Source organism: Acanthopagrus latus, chromosome 18, assembly GCF_904848185.1.
Source record: "Acanthopagrus latus isolate v.2019 chromosome 18, fAcaLat1.1, whole genome shotgun sequence".
Lineage (NCBI taxonomy): Eukaryota > Metazoa > Chordata > Actinopteri > Spariformes > Sparidae > Acanthopagrus > Acanthopagrus latus.
This window is the reverse complement of record NC_051056.1, coordinates 6846705-6865870: the sequence shown is the minus strand read 5'-3', so window position 1 is coordinate 6865870 and position 19166 is coordinate 6846705. Positions and strand designations below refer to the sequence as shown.

The following is a 19166-nucleotide window of genomic DNA, read 5'->3' as shown; positions in this document are numbered from 1 at the left end:
GTCCTCCAAATGTCCAATATCCCAATCTAAACAATCATCTGACCTACCAGAATAAATCCAAACCATGGAGGCCCCACCTCAAAGAATGTGCTGCCAACACCAGCCACCACAGGACAACCCCAGAGCTCACAGCCAGGTTTCCACTGGAGGGGAATTCACATTTGGTCAGATACTGAATTGGTGAGATGAGTCCTGGGGGCCTTCACCTTGAAACCGTGATGATTGCAGAGAACCTCTGTGCTGCCTGGTTAAAGATGAATGCGAAGGATCTACGTGTTGTTGTTGTTTTTTTTTTTTATTTAAATAAAGAAAACTGAAAATAAGGCAACATCTTCACATTCAGTATATACATTGACAAAATATTAAGCTTGTCTTGGCATTTGCGTTATGCAGTGATCCCAGTCAAAAAAAAAAAAGTGTTATTCTCTGTATTCTCAGCTTAAGGAGAGACCCTAAGGAAATATTAGTTCCCTTGAAACTTAAGTATGTAAAAGTGTTGATAGTCAGGGTTAGGCATATATAATAGGTCTGTCAAAGGGAACCAGTAACGCAAATTCCTCCCAACGCCATACTTTTTTTTTTTTTTTTAAGGCTTGCACATTATGACCCTTGACCCTCAGCAGAAACAAACCTCCTTGAGCAGAAATGGATAAAGGGTCTTATGAATGGCAAGTTCAACCTCAAAGCCCTGTCAAATGGTTCTCTCAAGTCATTTGTAGTCTCAAATACCACTTGCTGATGCAGAAAGCCCTCTAGCCCTCCCGCCCCTCGCCAAAGGCAGACCACGCTGGATAGCTTGCAGCCGAGACGCCTGGACAACTCTGCATGCGACAAACTTTCAACAGCGATCGCTAAATGAGTGGCTGCAGCTTGCAGGCCGATTAACCTTTACAAGCGTAAAGTTGGACACTACATGGTGTTAGTATTAATGAGGAATGTTACATTCAGGTCACTGTGCCCATCTGTTATTGCTTGTTGGGCTTGTGTGTCATGCTAAACTTTCAGCATATTTTTCGAGCATGCAGTTGAGGTTATTCTGGACAGTATTTGTCATTGTTTTGGATTGTTGCAATAATATAAACATACATTTGCATAAAGCAAGCATATTTGTCCACTCCCATGTCAGTAAGAGTATAAAAACTTTAAAAATGTCCCTTTAAGGTTCATTTAGACAAGATACAAATGTGCGATTAATTTGCGATTAATCATGTGTAACTATGGACAGTCATGGTAAATCGCTATTAAATATTTGAATCAGTTGACAGCCCTAATATGCGTGTGTGTATGTGTATGTATATTTGTGTGTGTGTGTGTGTGTGTGTATACACAGGCATATATATGTACATATGTATATACATGTGTGTATATGTATGTATATATATAAATTCAGAGATGTGTCACTTCATAGTTTATCATTTCTTGAAGTTAGCCAATTGTTTGGCACTTTTCACTGGCTGTAATATAAGTTCAGTGGTTTTATGTCATCAGTAGATATTTGAACTGTGTTGACATCAAGGTTTTCTGTCTGATAACCATGGAGCCTGTTTTTCATTGGGTTATAGTTACAAGCTTGTCATTGCTTGGTTAGTTGAATACAGCTGATGTCATCCTGTTCTGCAAGCCAGGACAAAATATTCATCTTTAGCTCCCTTAGCTCAACACTCTTAATTAAGTTCTAACATAATAAATTGCATTTAAACAAGTCTGCCACAATCCCACCTGAAACAGATATACGTGGGTAATTTTGATTGGATTGCAAAAACAACAGAATCATGGTTGTCATCACTTTACAAGTGCATCATATTTTTTTTCCATCATTAAACAGTTTGACATGATAGTGAGACCATGAAGCCCTGCTCACTTGTAAAATCCTAGAAGAAGCAGTCTATGGAGAAGTGGATTTTTTTTAAAGTTGTTGATGATGGTATTGATATTTGAAATTGTGAAACATCTACATTTTGCGCTAAGAAACTAGGATTAATATTTTGTCCAAATATGCATAACATGATGAGCTGTAATTATCTGAATGACTGCATGTTGCCAGATTTCCTTAGGGTCTCTTGGAGGTTCGGGAAAAATTTCAACCCATTCCTGTGAAAAATGAGCTATTGGTGAGGTTTAGAATACACATACAAGCAATTGCAAAAGTGCTGAAATAAAATTATAATAATAATAATCATACCTTGAAAAAAATGTAATAGATTTTGCAAGGTCTGGTGAATTTGATAGAAGTTTCAACTTCAACTTCAAGTTTTTGAAACGTCCGTGTGGCAAGAATAAAGTTTAAAGTGAGTGCGGTGCTTTATTTTTCTTTTGTTTATTCACCACAAGAGGGATTCAGGACCCTGCACTGACGCTATTTACTTGAGTTGAGTGCGTTGTTTCATTCATTACATAGATTAAACTAGCCATCGATAATCAAAGTAGATGAAATTACCTTAAATGGCCTCAAACAGCTACAGTTAATACACGATCAGTTGATGTGCACTATAGTTTGATGCAGCAAAATAATGATCAAAATACATGAAACTGTAATCACTCCCCGTTTTTTTATTCCTTAGATAGTAAGGTAGTGTTGTGTCAAAGGCACTGATGTTGTGTTGTTGGTTACACACATCACAATTGTACGGTGCTAAGACCTGGGGCCAAATGTATGCAAACACACGAGAATGAACTTACGGCACTTTCCACACAGCTTAGCAAATGTACAGTCTTGCCCAAACAGTTTACATCCTCTTGTAAAGAACATGTATGTAATGGCAATCTTCTAATGACTTCTACAGCTCTCATTTGTCTGTGATGGAATGAGTGAAACACATACTACTTTGTCATAAAAAAACATCCATGAAGTTTTGTCCAACAATGAGTTGATATCTTGTAACATATGGCCAAATCTGCCACCTCAAAAAATATACATACTGTACAACAACTTGAACGATGAATTTTGGTGGCAAGCGAGAGTTGTTTGAATAAAATGTTATTAGTAGCACAGCCTCTGAACTTCCCCTGAGTAACTCAGATTGATAACTGTTGTGGTAATTTCTTGAGAACAGAGGACTTAACACAGGAGAGCGTGGTTGTTTCTTTATTCCAACGCTTCAGCCATCAAAATGGAATGCTCTGGCTGAATGCGTGAAACATTTTGTGGTTTGCCTTTATACAATGCACACAACCTACACGAGCACCAACAGTGGTAGTTCATACAGTCTTGAAACAAAAACCTTTTGTGGCTCAAAGCCAAGAATAAGACAAAGGGGGTCGGTAATATAAGAAACACGAAAATAACTTTGTTCAGGAAAAACTCCTTACCCTGTGTCCACAGTGGAAATAAGGTTATGTGTTCCAAATAGCAGTCAAGGTCTCTCAGGTGATGTAAAGAATGTCACATGTGCTGTATTTTCCTTCTAGAAAAACAGTTGATGACTTTTCAGGGCCAATTTTAATACGTTTGTTGGACGCATCCATTAGACTCAGTCAGACACAATGGGGATGTCTAAGGAGCTCAGCATTGATATGAAAGAGAACATTATTGATTTCAAGTCAAGAAAGACACTTTCTGCCATTTCAGCTGCTTCATTTTGTTAAGCTAAACCTAAAATAATTCTTCCTTTCGTCTGTCAGTTTGATCGATCATTGCTTGAAGCTTGCAGCTTCCTCTTCTTCACGCCTTTTTGCTTCTGACATTTCTCCCAATGCTAAACGAAGTTCTGGCCATTTGCACTGTATGTAAACCAGGTAACTGAGGGCATGTTTAGAGCCATTTATAGTAAACTGTGGGGATTGTGGGTGTGGGAGAAAAATCTATGACCCAGAATATTTTGTCCAACAGGATAAGATCTGATATGTACCCTGTGTAAAGGTTAGGAGACCAGACATGATAATGTGTGGAGGAGGGCATGGTGACCTCTGACCTATGAGTTTATATCTCTCATGGTCTTTGCAAACTTAGCAGTTGGAATCAGGTGTAGATCTGCCTACAGAACGGATCTCTGACAAACCGAGGCCTTGGTTTATGTAAACTAACAGGATGGCCTTCGACCTATCTGAGGTAGCAGACTGACTGTCTCCCACGTTCCCGAGCTGAGAGGATATAACCTGAAACTAGAGGAGGATCCAGAGGAACTGACTTGGCAGTACACTGTGCACACAGCTGTATTGTTCTGTTGTTCCTTTCTGATCAAGTTTGTAGAAACTACTTCAACTTGAGGCTTCGGTGTCTCTCCTGAACGGTCAAGCGAGCTGAAATTCAATTCATCGGTGGGGTTCAATAAATCTGACAATAAAGCTGTGTGCACGTTTACCTTGTCACGCAAAGATCGTTCTCCCTCAGAGATGCTGATAGCAGCAACACAGGACAAAACACCAATCATTTAGTCTAACATAGAAATACATCGGCCGCTTAGCTTCTTTTTCCTGGGTGATTGTGTTCGGTGGCAGATAAAATAATATAAAGGTTCATAGGAAACCAATGCAAAGACTAATGATTTTAATTATTCTATATGCATTACATCATGCAATCGACATTTACTTTATGATGATACGTCGAAGCAGAAAACATGTCTATTTCCAGATTCATTTTAAATGACTTGTGATGAATTTTTAACATTCTTTTTATTTACATTGGAGCCATTCACTCTTGGTCAGTTCATCTGATCCTGGACTGTGGACACTACATAGTCTGTTTCAATATGAGCTCCATAACTTAATCATGTTTAGTCCCAATGACGTTTGACAATGATAATCATATAATATTGCAGCAATGATGGTTTACAGGTATTGCAGGTGTGGGCCTGTAACAGCCACAGCCGGCTGTTGTGATGCTGTTAAACCTTAATGAAACAGTGCGGCCAGTAAAACCCCATGAACCCTTATTTTTCCTTTTTCCTTTTTTTTTTTTTTTCCTCGTCAAAAGAATGGTGGCTCACAAGTGTCACAATGTCATTACATGTTTAAGGCCGTGTTCACACAGGTGACGCCGGTGAATAAAAATCGCCTGCTTTGGGCATGTGTGACTGTAGCTGAAAGACATTTCTATACCCGTTTATGTCTGATTTTGTGAGTGAAAATACATTTGTGCATGTTTTTCCACAATGACTTGACTGAGGTTCGTAAAACATGATAAGGTGTACTCAAAGCTTTATAGACCTGATCACAATGTTTGTTTACAATAACTTCCAGGTAGAAACCCATGCATCATTCACTCAATTACATAAAATGTAACTGTCTTTCTTAATTTAGTGATTTAGAGCGATTTAGTTCTCATTCATCTAAAATGTATATATGAGGCTTTCATATCTAGCTGATAACACTTTCACTTACTTTCACTGTTGGGCCACAGACTAAAGAAAATGACTCGAGCTTGAGTTTACCCCAAACTTACAGTTAGACTGATGTCACTGCTGGGAAGGTATATAAGGCACTAGCAAAGAACCCAGTGCATAGAAAAGCAGAGCAGAAACGTCACATAAGTCAGACCACTGTGTTTAATATGTCTTAAAAAATGACAGTTGCAGATAAAAGTTATTTGAATAGTTTCTGTAACTGAAAACATACACATGTTGCAATATGTCAAGTATGACAGCTGAAAACAGTAGTTCTCTTGCAGTGCAATTAATAACTTGCACTGGAGGAGTAAAGAGTACAATAGTGTAATCGCTTGTCACTGACATTCCATTGGTCTGGCTAAAGATTGATGGAACAAACTGTAACCTTAGCAAATGTCAGTTATCATAGCTAACGTTAGCCAGCTGTGTTAAATGATAAAAATGTTCTGCTCTGTATCAAGGACTATATATATCTGCTGATGCTAAAGCTCCTCAGCTTTCTGATAAAAAACAAAACTTATATTTGGATCTCTTGAAATGCTCTCCCACTTATAATGAATGTGCCCAAGTAATTTCTCATTGTCCTGTTTCTCCTACTCATTGGGCAGATGTTTTGTTTGCATTATAAGTTATTTCATTTCCAGTTTACTTGCCTGGCACCACTCTTGCAATACAGTACTACTTAATTTATGGCACTCTGGGGTAAGATCCACATGGGCCATATCATCAGCATATCTGAAAACTGCTCTTACTGTAACTGCTGTGAACAGTCATTACCTCTTTGAAAATTAAAGCAAACAGTCTTGTGGTGCCACAACTGTCTCGAAACTGTCCGATCTAAGTGTTCGTACCAGAAAAATATGCTTCTTTTACTTACTCGCTTAGTGGCTCTCAACCTTGTTTGGGCACCATCCTATCCATCATCCAGTTCCCTTACCACCCACTAGCAAATAAAATGTGGGATTCATTTCTTCCTAGATTGCTGATGATTGATCTCTTTATGATTATGATTATTTCTCATGCTGCTATGTTTATTATTTATTCTATTGATGTTCTATCATTCTATTATTTGATTGTTATTATTCTGTGTTGTATCATTAGAAATCATTACAAAGCATGTCACTGGATGCCAAGATTTGATTTAACTGGGCAGTTCAAATACTATTATCATTAGTTTCCCAGGGGGCAAAAAAAAAACAAAAAACAAAAACAAAACAAAAAAACAAAACATGTGAATAAATCCTATTTACTGATAATCAAATGTAGCAATTAAAAATTTGACATTCAATCTTTAATAAGGCACCTAAAACAGCAGCAACTCAGAAACGGTGAGAAATACAAATAGCAGCCAAGAAATGCTGAACAAGAAGCATTCCTATAAAAAACAACATTCATTTAAAAATAAAGGCACTTGAATAGAATAGTGTCATCTCATAAGACCCGCCCTACTCTGCACCTGAATGATGTGGTCATGTCATGTCTTTTTTTTTGGTGGTTTATCAGCTGTAGCTTTGCAGGTAAAGACACCAGTCTCTGCGACATCACTCATCCTTGAAAGCTGCTCTTCACTGTCAGCTGCCTCACACCTGCTCTGCCTCTCAGCAGCTCTGCTCTGTTTTTCTTTGTTTTTTTTAAATCTTAGGTAATGTGAAACTGCGGTGCCTAAAGCTGACAAAGACACTAAAGTAAAGAGTTGTTTTGCTATGAAGTGATTCACTGTCTCCTTTCATCATATTGGTGTACACGGGTATGACTTATAAATGTTGCTGACTACATTCTTCAAGTTTCAACTTGTCTCCTCATGAATTCCTGTGGTAAATATGCAAATGAAGTAGAGTTCATCTGGAGCCGTGTGTTCCTCCACCAGTCGGTCCAGTTCTTTTTCCCACATGTCCTTTAACCAGGGGACGGAAGACAGTTGTCAAGAGAGAGGAATATTATACATTGTGGAAATAGTCTTTTGTGATTTTGGGGGAGACAAAATATAGGTCACAGAAAGAGACACAACGTTTCTCCTTCCATGTTGTAAATGCTGAATCTAGAATAAAGGGTAACATAGTGATTATTGTTGGAGTAAGAACAGAAGGAGATTTTAATCCAAAATATTGTCTAAACTTTTACCAGAGGGGAGCAAAAAGTAGTGCAGGAAGAGAGGCTGGTGTGTAGGAGCTGGCTTCTATGTTGCACCAGTCAGTATCAGGGAAGTTGCACCATGATGGCACCTGATTTGGATTGGGGACAACAATAAACAACAGGAATAAAAATAAAATAATATGAGATTGATTAAAATGTGTGGCCAGCAAGGATTGTTTTTAATCTGTAAACCTGACGCTGTCTGGGACTGCCAAGCCAACCGGAGGACCTGGGATGACAAAAAGGCCGGAAACAGGACAGTTCATCCAGGCCAGAGGTGCCACGTGTCAGTGAGTTGCAGGAGAAAGTTTGTCACTATGCTAGAGCTGAGCACCGTGTACCAGCCGCTTGCACTGGCACAGGAGACCAAGGAACTGACAACACTCTCAACTCCCTATAGCAAGTTTCAGGTTGCAGGTATGCTGTTTGGTTTCGTGTGTGTGTGTGTGTGTGTGTGTGTGTGTGTGTGTGTGTGTGTGTGTGTGTGTGTGTGTGTATGCCCATGCTTGTATAGTGAATCAGTAAAAGTTCAGGACAGCCACACCCAGCAAGGTGAACTTCAAGTAGTTTTAATACACATGTGGGGAGAATAGAATGTGTGTGTGTGTGTGTGTGTGTGTGCTGTGTTGGACACTCCTTTCTGACAAATCCTCTCGGTGAGTTTCAACAGTATTGGCCTCAGGTGTATGATGTGTGTGGTTTGGGACATGTTTTTACCCGTCGACACCCCCCCCCCCCCCCACCCAACACACACACACACACGCATGCGTGCACACATGCGTGCACACACACACATACACACACAATGCTCCCTCTCTCCCTTTCTTCACACTAGTTCATCCTCTTCTTTCTCACACATATCTCTGCTCTCTGCCCCCCCCCCCACTCAACACACACACACACACACACACACACACACACACGCACACACACACACACACACACACACTCTACCCCCCACATATGTGTGTATTTGCACTAGTAGAAATTCACATTGCTGGGTGTGGCATGGCTGTCCTGTAATTTTAATGACTCACACTACACTAGCAACATGCCCGCACACACACACACACTTTGACACAGTTCCGTGTATACAGTTAATTCAAGCGTTAGACTTTAGTTCAAAGTGACAATGATATAAAAGTGCAATCCAAGCCACAGTAGATCAAGAAGAGGCAATAAGAGCAAGTGCTGTATAACTCAGTGTCGAGTATGCATCAGGATGTCAGTTTGGGGTGGGCTACAGTAATTCTGGCCTATATTATAATTGATTGCTTTTATTGACACTTCCCAGCATTGCTAAAACAGTGACGATATCTCTGTCTCTGGTTGGTTTAGCTGTTTTTCCTAAACATATTCTTGCCTAACAGGTTCAGTGGTTAGTGCTGTTGCCTGACAGTAAGGTGTTTCCTGGGGCCAATACCTGGCTGGAGCAGGGCCTTTCTGTGCAGGACTGCATTCTGCAGAGTGGAGGCAAGAGGATGAACAAGTGTGACAGGGGGCAAATGTCAGTAAAGTGGAAAGACTTGCACCGAGTTGAATGGAATGTGGATTTTGGAAGCTTATCTCTTCTTCTTGGGACATGTTTCATCCACTGTCAGCAGCACACTGAGGGCTTGAGTGAGTGCAGGGACAGGTGACACACGGCAGGCACAGGCAGGGTCGTGTGCACCGGTCATCTGGGTTAGGCTGTGGTGGAAAGTTTATATTATGGCAGTCTTCACTTCCAATGATTTCTTCATTTCTTCATCATTCTGTGATAGAACACATACTGCTTTTCCCCACGCAACATTCATGAAGATTAGTTCAACAATGAATTTATTATTGGTCCTCTGAGAATGTGACCAAATCTGCTGGATAAATATATACAAACAGTAACTTGAACAATCAGTTTGGGGGATTATAGAAAGTTGTGTGAATCAAATTTTCTTTGTAGCATGGACTCCTAACTTCTACTGACGATGCAGTCAGCTTGCAATCTAGGATCCAAGGGGAAGCAAGAAGGTGCGTTCACCAATCTGAGCTTCCAGCTTGGTTTGGATCGCAGTATTCACTCGTATGACTCTAAACTGATTCTAAGCTGATTTGTCTGTCGTGTCACTGCATCTCAACCTGCTCCCTATATGTTGGTGGGAAAATGGTGATTACAAAACTGTTTGTGTGTGTGTGTGTGTGCCTGTGTGTGTGTGTGTCCTCAAGAGACACTGCAAGGGGGGGGTACTAAATTATTCTTTGATATTTACCAGATGCAAAAGCAGTCAGCTAGTAATAGTATCGCTTTGTGCGTCTGTGTCGTTGTCATTATGGCAACATGTGGTCCTGGAGACATATTGATCTTTTGAGTTTTCCAAGTGTTTATATGTCTGTCTGTCTGTGGACAGACTCTTGTCAGTGTGATAGCTTTACAACCGTGCATGGATGTCGTCAGAGCAAGGAGGCCAGAAGTAGGGAGGTAGGATATAGGAAAGGGGCAACTGGCTTCCCCACTTTATGCCCCTGTCCAACATTTGTTTGAAATCGCAGATCACTATAACCCAGTTCCAGCCATTCGCATCAAGGGCAGCTGGTATTATTTTCACGTTGTCTCTCTGTCTGTCTGTCTGCGGACAGATTTTTTGACGCGATAGCTTAACAACAATGTGTGTAGTTGATATCAAAATGACAGCAGCCAAGATCGGTGTGGTTTCATGTAATAACGCAGTGATCACTACTGAGCAGTCATGAACATGTTGGCAGGCATTGCTGCTGGTGTGATCTCAATATCATGTAATACTTCTAATCATTACTATTATCATATACAATATAATATTTGATATCATGTGCTTCATTACAGTGATTGTCAGGGGCCATATTACTTGAGTAGTGTAAGTAGAGCCCTCCTGCCAAACTGCCATCACTCTACCTCATCTTGTGTCACTCTCTTTCCTCTAACTATATTTGTGCACTTCTTTTTCGTTTAGGCTCGCTCAACACTGACACTCTGGAAATTCAGACCGTTTTTGGGTTTCATCGGATCACGTTTTCTTGTCTCTATTCTTTACGTCGTCTGTGGGTCACAAATGTCAGAGTCACTTGATCTGAAGTGAGGAGAAATCAGGGTACCTATATGACAACATCATAACCACTTTAATATCAGAGGAACACTTGAACAAAGTGGCATTCTTTGTGATCAGATCCAACACATAGCTTATACACAGCAGGACAGGTGTCAAATCACCCTGACCAGCGTAAACCAAGTCTATAGAGAGGTCATTTGTTTCCAAGAAAGGCTTTCAACTTCAATATATTCCCTCTCTGTGACGGCTGCACCTGTTGCCATATGAACCAGAACAGGAGGTGTTTCTGTAGGACTTGTGTCTTGAGACATTATCGGTACATTAATACCTGGGAACATTTTTTAAACATACATCTTTATGTCTTTTTTTTTTAAAAACTATTTTATTTTCAGTTTATATATGCAATGTATACAAACATATCAATATACCATCAGTGTACAGACATAACAAAAGGAAGGCATGAACGATAAACCTCCTAACCCTATAAAGACGACCCCTCCCCCCAAAAAAACAGTCAGTGAGAAAAGTCAGTATTTTCAAAAAGGTGTTCCATTGCTTTCTGAGACTATGTAGGGAGTTGAGTTCCTTGACAATGAGGAAGGTCAGTGTTTCCTTACCACTGATAATGGGCTGTGTACAAATAGATGCTACAGCAGCACCACCCTATGGCCACACAGGATAATGTTGTGTGTTAGCAAGAGAGAACCTGTACACTAAAATTTCTAATTTTTTGTGATACATAGTTGCAAGTATTTTCATCATCAGATCAGTGTTACTCACTTATTAATACTATCTAACACTGATCCAGCAAAACCACAAAACAACAGTGTAAAAAACTAAATCACAGAGGCTCAAAGTTCATACAAGTCACATGGAGTGGAGATAATAACCCCAACCCAGATGTGAATGTTTGTATATTTTACCAAGACTTCATCTATTAATATCATAACTAAAGTGAAGACAGAGAGATGTGTTTTACTCTGTTTTGTCAAAATAAAGGATTTGACTGTATTTGTTTACAGTGTATTGAATATATGATAAGATGTTGCCCATTAACCAGATACACCTTATAGCTTTTCCACTGTCAGTCAATTTGGATCTGCAGCTTCTCTCTCCATATGGCTCACATTTTGTTGGTGGTTTCCCAGGTTTCAATAATAAAATTATGAAGGCATTACGCAGGGATGGAGGATGTTCACTTGTTTGAAAGCTTTCCACCAACATACTGTATCGAATAGGAGAGATATAAATTTATCTGTAAACATTTTATACACACCAATTAGAATCCCTTCATTGACGTTACTGTACCTGTATCTTCTTCAGGTTTTTCTTCCTCTTCTTTCCTTCTTTTCTTTCACTGGGCGCCAGATGGTTTCAGTCTTTGGGACCTTGTGGTTCTGCTACAGTATCAGTAAATCTCTCCCCTGGTCTTGGGGTCTCGGTGCGGTCAGGTTCTCTCGACCCCGCCCCCCTCACAAATTGCAGGTGCAAGAAGAAGAAACATCTGCGTCAGAGCCACCAACACCTGCGCAGGATGTGCAGGCTGAAAGAGACTTTCCACCACATCTGACTTCCAGTGACCAGCCACCACCAGCAGAAACGCTACCACCCCCGGTGAAAACACACAGTGGTGAAGCCTCCTGGGCATTATAAATACTATGTGTAGAGACTATTAACCTTTCCCTCACAGGATTAAAGTAGCTCCCAGAGCTGGTTATAGTCTGTCAGAGACCAAGAGTTTAACAGTCTGTAGATTAACAAACAGTGACATTACAGTCTGTTACATTACTGTTGAAGTGGCCTTCAGAACAGGTTAGAGTTTATAAGAGGCGAAAGGTTTAAACAATTACTATGTTCAATGAAATTGAATGTGTGTGTGTGTTGCAAAAGAAACATACGGACCTGCCAGAGTGCTGTAAGGTAGGTTGCATAGCATTGTGTAGCAGGGAACTGGGAGGTAGAAGAGTTTGACGACTGGTCTGGGTCTTTGGCAAGTTTTGTGCAAAGTAACAGCTCAGACTTGCTTAAATTGCTGTTCTGCAGAAACAGTCGTCCATCCACCCTCATTCTAACATCCTGGTTTTTTTTTTCCTACATTTTTTTCTTGCCATTTTTGTTACCAAGCCTCGGAGCTATCCTAATACGCGTGGATGTCGATTGTGCTCGTATTAAGAGTAGGGTCACACAGTGATCAAAACATTAGACCACCTTTTTAAATGACGTTGCACCGAAGAAAAGTAAAAAAACAAACAAAAAAAAACCAGTAACAACGATATCACGTTGTGCATTCACAGTTTGCTGTTTACCTCAATGAGACTAATGTTACAGCAGTAGAACCAGTCATTCCTCCTGCCAGCACCAGGTTTACACTCTACTGGCTCATCCTGCAGAATATTCTAGGCCTGACATGTGATACCCCAACTCAGTGCTGTACTTTCCTGCTTCCCGTTGGCAGAAACACACATTATAAGACTGTGTTTTTAACTAACAAATTACAGAAGAGCTTACACTTGTTTGAGTGATAGAAATTGCGTAACTTGCAGAGAAAATACAGAGACAATTCTAAATAAGATAACACAAGAGAAAAGTTGCAGTTTGGAAGTTTATTGGGAAGTCATGCTACAGGGATTGCATATCACCAGCCTCTCAGTGAGAAGTGTGTTCCTGTGTGTCACTGCCCACCAGAGCTGGTTAAGGAAGACAAGGCCCACTGCTTGCCACTTTCACATTCTTCTTCTGTTGGCTGTAGGAAAAAAAGAACATTTCATTTAGTTTGGCTTGTGTGTGTGCATATTGCAGCAAAATCATCTGTAAATGTGTGTGGAGAGTTGTGGAAACTGTATTTATTTATGACTGATAAATCTGAGTAACTACAAGACCTGGAAAATTAGATAATTCTTCAGTCCAGCTCAGGTAAGTCTCTGATTTAGCTGTCCTTGTACATGTGACTTGCTGTACTTTTGTTGTGGCCGAAAGCGAGTTGTCACTCGCTCAGCTGAGTAAGGGACAGCAGCCCACATGTTTAACTAAATGTTTCAGTCAGTGTCTTAAACTATCACTGTCATTAGTGTGTTTTCCAGCTATATACAGGAGACAATAATGCCAAGCTTTCACTGTCTCAACTCTCGAGAGGTTGATGTCATGTTGCTTCACATAACTCAAAACCAGTCTAGTGGATCACCAGCAGAGGGTGCACTTACAGCACATAGTCATAAACAGAGCCAACTCTTTCAGACTTTCATCCCACAAAAAATTATATTCCATACACTAATGTTGCAAGTTAGTTGAATCAAAAAGAAATGTTTTCAAAAAGTACATCCAATAACAACAACAACAACAATGATATAATAAATCCCGACAAAAAAAAAGATAAATAGAGTGAACAAACAAACAAACAAAAATATTTTAATGATAGTGATGCCGATTTGTCCTGGGAGGGCCAAATTCCTGGATGGTCGGGCCTGATCTGGCTCTACACAGGAATAAAGTTATGGAAGCAAACATACTTACACTTTTGCCTGTGCAAGCTTTCAAGCGACAACAAAACCATCAATTCTGCCATATGGTCCAACACCCATGGTGCGTCTTTGTGTGTGTAATGTAGTGTGTGGGTCTCAGTTCTCTGATCAGACAGGACAGGTCATAAGAACTATCATTCTCATTAATAGGGGGAACTTTCACTCTGAAAACATAACTCTGATGATCCAAATTGGTGTGCAAATGACTTCCTAGGATTGCAATGGCACAAAAGCTGCCTAATTAGCTAGTGTAAACTGAAAGAGCAGACTCAGAAACAAGCTTGCAAAGGTTGGCAATCTGTGTATTGTTTGCATGCATATGTGTGTGTGTGTGTGTGTGTGTGTGTGTGTGTGTTACATGCCTGTTCTGCTGGCAGAGAACACACTCTGTGCTATAGGTGTTTCCATCACTGCCACATACTGGATCATACTCCCTGGTGCAGACTCTTCCTTCGTACTTCTCACAACCCAACTGGACACAAACACATCCAGTCACAAGATTAACGATCAAACACGTAGGCATTCAGCTGTGCAATTATTGAATGTGCTTGTTTGACATTGTTGATGATTTTTTTCTGGTTTCTTTGACTAACCTAGGTGAAAATGAAGATTCAGGAGATGTGATGCCTTACGTTAAAGTATTGAATGACCGAGGAGAACAAAGCCCAACAGTACACGAAGTAACACAATGCAGTGCTGCCAGTTCTGAATGATATTTCCTGGTCTGTGACTACTTAACCTGATATGGATTACTTTGTGACAATCTGCATTTGATAGGGGAATATGGAGGTTGGCCTATCATGGCGCCAGTGCGTCTCTTGTATGAGATACGGTGAAGTTAAGATTCTGGAGTGACAGAATGAGACCTTGGTTGTCTGGGAGGTAGAACTTTATCTCTTCAGCTGCCCGAATAACAATCTTCCACTCTGTGACCCAGAGCGTGTCCTCAGGGCAACTCTACTTCCTGGGTGAGCAGAGTATAAAAACAGATTTATGACTATGATCCTATGAGCATTAACATATGGAAACTCCTGGAGGGCTGGAGCTGGACATGCACCCCTTCTCCTCATCACCCCTTTGTTAAATACTATGATCAACTCTGCATTTGTTGCAGTTACTTTTCGAGCCAGCATTATTTCCTAGTGCTACTTTGTTGTTTTATTGAGTTAACCCTATTCCTCTCCTCGTCCTCCACCAGTTTCGGCTTCAGGGGCTGTGCCTTGATTCCACTGTAAATACGCCCATTCACTCAATTGCAGGGTGTCACCATGAGATGGCTGTCCTCACAAAAAACATACAGGATATAGATCCTTTAAACCTAAACCTTATTCTTCTACTCTTCTCTCCATTGTATCTCACAGGCATATATTACACTTGTATTCCACTTTAAATCTGTCCACGGATGGATGGAACATATATGATGCTGAAGACACTACCTGCACTACCACTACCTACATGTTACTGTTGTTTGATCTTGTAACGTTGCTTTATTGGTTGAAGTGTGGGACATTTCTCTTTTATTTGATAAATGTAGGGTATGTTTAGTTACCAGACTGGATCCGTCATGGACCAGAAAGGGCCCCATCACTGAGGAATGGGAAGTTTTAAGAGGCTGCATCTGTATAACTGTCAGGTGACCTGAGGGGTTTGGATGCTTCGTACACACAAGTAAATCAGAACTGTATTTAGGTCTGAGACACTCAGGGTAGCTACAGTTTTCAAGTGCTGCACTGCACAGTTTAAGAAGGACAGACTATCACCTGTGACATCTTCCCCTGTGAACTTGCATCAGCAACTTCCAGTCATACAGAGTTGATTGTGGAGAACTCCAACATGATGGCACTAAGTCTAGGCTGTTCTGGGCTGAGCCCCATGGGCCTAAGGCCAGGCAATCAGACACTCGCTGGCAAGCTCTCTTCCTAGCTCAGGCTCGACAAGACGGTCCGGGTGTCAGAAAGGAAACAAATAAGTGTACTTCCCAAAACCTTGAACTATTCAAGGAGAGGCAACAGAAAAGTTTTCCACATTACAACACCAGCCTAGAATTTAAAGCGAGAGTTAAAGATGAGTTTGCAAATTAAACTGAGCATATTAGATTTTATTATCCAGTAGTTGAAATAAAAGTACAGATTCAGATCCATCTCCACTCTTACCTCATTTGGGTAGGCCAGAGCCCTTTCTCCCGATTTTCCAGTCATCATTGTCTTATCACCGTCTGGAAACTGAGTCACAGTCCCATCTTCCAGGGACAGGACTACACACACACACACACACACACACACACACACACACACACACACACACGTTATCATTGTTATCTGTGGGCTGTTTGGCCAGTCACCAGTTAAGCATGGCTGCTTAAACCCACTGAACCATGTTAGATGTTACCCATGTTACCCCTGTCCAGGAGGTACTCGACCAGCTCTCCGTTTGAAGGGTTAGATCCCTAAACCTACAAGAGGTTGCTTAAAAACTGGCAATTTAAATAGGAATTGTTTAAGCTGGTGGTGAGGAGACTCGCCTAGTTTCTAACTGCCTGAATCCGAACGTCGACCCTGCTTCCTCCAGTTTGGCACCTGGCATGAATAGCCCTTGAGTCAGATACAGCAGCTCTCCTCTAATGATCTGTGCACTTGGTATGGTGCTAGGTTGGATTTTAAGGGCTTTTGGTAAACCCTAAGGGAATGTTTCAATTTGGTTGGCTAGAGTAACTTTTAAGAACCTTCAAGATATTGCGCACACTTAACACCTGACTTTTACTTCCATCAAAGGGACATAAAATCAATGTCGACAACTTTAACTTTAACTATATTATGTAGGTTTTATTGCATAGATTTTAGCAAGGACAAAGCATACAGCGCAATACTTCTTTCAATTAGTTTCAATCATTATCAAAAATACTTACTGATAAATCACAATACTTTAAATAACCAATTAATCTAAAAGAGCTGAGGCCTGGTTAGAAATACTTAAATTTAGTCCGTGCTCCTCAGGTTATATACACTCTTGCATCAGACACTGGCTTGGTTTTGTGTCCTTATTAGGAGATGTTTTCAGCATCTCTCCATTCACTGGTTGATAACCCCTTGATTAAGATTTCATAACGCTTCTCTCTTGCTTTGGACGGTAGCATGGTTTTATGTCCTTATTAGGACATTTTCTCACCATCTCTCCATACAATGACTAATAGTCCCCTCATGACGGCTGACAATTTCATAATGATCGAACACGCTTCGGCCACGGTCTGTGCTCGTACCCAAAGCATGATCAGATTTCGACACATCCTTTTGGCCTCACGTTGACCTGATCAGTTCTTTAACATGTTTTCATGACCTCAGCTCAACACCGTTTCCTTATCTCTAAACTTCAATACATCATGGTTACACCTTACACTTCCTTTAACTTTGCGAAGTTAATCCCAAATGATCATCAGAGGCAGAATGACAGACAGAGCCTTGAGTGTATCACCTTCTCTTTTTCACAGACACCCTTTGTTGCCATTTCCTCTTCACTTCCTATTTCAACATACCTTTAATGTAATGGTGTAACACTTTCCAATGAATTTATGGCAAACGCAATGCATCAGGCAAAGTTTTGATATATTGCAGAATCATATCAGGACCAAGAATACTGTCCCTTTCTTGTATTTGTGTCTGGCAGGAGTGTATGAATCCCAACTTTCCTGACACTGTCTCCGTGTGTGTACATACTGGTATTTATATTAGACAGGAGTAAATGGATCTCAACTATTTTGACATCCACAAACCACAAAAAAATCCACCATAGCTAGGTGTTACGTTCTGGACCAGGTCCAAAACACATGTATTTACTTCTTTTTCCTTTTGAATTAGTAACACCAACAAACAAAACTGCTTGCTTCAATCACTTTGATTCTTAATGAGTCCTAAAATATTATCATAAACTATCCAAAACCTCAATAACACCGTGTTCTGTATTACAGGAAATTTACATCAGAAACAAGTGGAGAATGTCTGACAGCTGACTAAATTTGTTGTAAAAACATGAGACGAAATGATTTGTTAAGATAATCACTTTAAACTCACCAGAAACAGAGAGCAACAGGACAGAACCGATCAGCACAGTCAGCTTCATGACTCGCAGTGTGTGTCTGTGTGTGTCTGTAAGCAGCAGGTGTTTGTTTCACACAGGGCGTTTTTCTGTCGTAGCTGGTTGTTACTGTCCTGTGATTGGCTACATTGTGAAGGCCACGGATACGGAATCACGAAAGACTCATAAAGATCTTGAGCTTCTTAAATAATGTTTCCAAATAATGTCAAAGCATGCAGTTGTGTATCAACTTGTTAATGCATGTAAAAATGATTTGAATGCACATACCTTAATGTCTGCATGTATGAAAATAAATAAATTGTAGCAGCAGAAATATTTTGTGCATCTGTGCACAGCATTTCACTACAGTTTAAATGTCTGTATGTGTAAAATATGTCAGGCACGAAGCGAATACACACAACATGTAAGGGGCAGCTTCTTTCTTTTCATTATCATATTTATTGATAATTATCAAAGGCAAACTCCAAGTAGATAGCGCAGGCAGGATTCTGCAAAAGACACCTTGAATAATACTGTCTTCATGGGAAAAGCTACAAGGTAAATACAATTGTCATTTTTTAACAAGGGGTTCGTGTCTGGTCCTTCCCCTGACATGAATTTTCCTTGGGAGAACCTACCAGGAGCCATTGCTCCCGACAACATAGCTCCCAGGATCACAGGGACACACAAACCCCACCACAATATGGTGATGATTCTTCTGGGGCCGGGGAACACTTTGACTTCACATACTTCCAATAGAGTATGTAACAGAGTATAAAATACCTATATATCATTCACTGAGATTAGAAGGCCCAGCTGCATGTTGTAAGACGTGAGGACACCGACCTACAGAGAGAAGGTGAAACATCTGGTGGTGCAAAACCAACAACCTGGATCTGAATGTCGAGAAAACCAAAGAGATCATCTTTGACTTCAGGAAGAGCCAGCCCAGTCACACACCACCTCTCATCAACAACACAGCAGTGGAGCGAGTCAGCAGCACCAAGTTCCTGGGGGTGCAGATTAAAGACACTCTGACCTAGTCCCATCACACCAGAGTTCTGGTG

At 40.5% G+C, this 19166-nt stretch overlaps 1 protein-coding gene across 1 annotated transcript; it reads right to left on the bottom strand.

Moving 5' to 3' along the window:
* Positions 1 to 13096: 13096 nt before the first annotated feature.
* LOC119006941 (serine protease inhibitor Kazal-type 1-like) lies at positions 13097 to 18228 on the bottom strand. The gene is made up of 4 exons (XM_037076092.1): positions 18096 to 18228; positions 16185 to 16285; positions 14394 to 14503; positions 13097 to 13256 (listed from the first exon to the last, which is right to left on the bottom strand). Exons 1-4 carry the CDS (start codon positions 18142 to 18144, stop codon positions 13205 to 13207), a joined length of 312 nt encoding a protein of 103 aa, XP_036931987.1. The 5' UTR covers positions 18145 to 18228; the 3' UTR covers positions 13097 to 13204.
* Between the last annotated feature and the right edge of the window lie 938 nt (positions 18229 to 19166).

Coding starts and splice junctions, on each gene's coding strand:
- LOC119006941 (XM_037076092.1), bottom strand. CDS start 18,144: ATGAAGCTGACTGTGCTGATCGGTTCTGTCCTGTTGCTCTCTGTTTCT. Junction 16,286..18,095: donor CCTGTTGCTCTCTGTTTCTG/GTGAGTTTAAAG, acceptor GTGTGTGTGTAG/TCCTGTCCCTGGAAGATGGG. Junction 13,257..14,393: donor GTTCTCTGCCAGCAGAACAG/GCATGTAACACA, acceptor TTTTTCCTACAG/CCAACAGAAGAAGAATGTGA.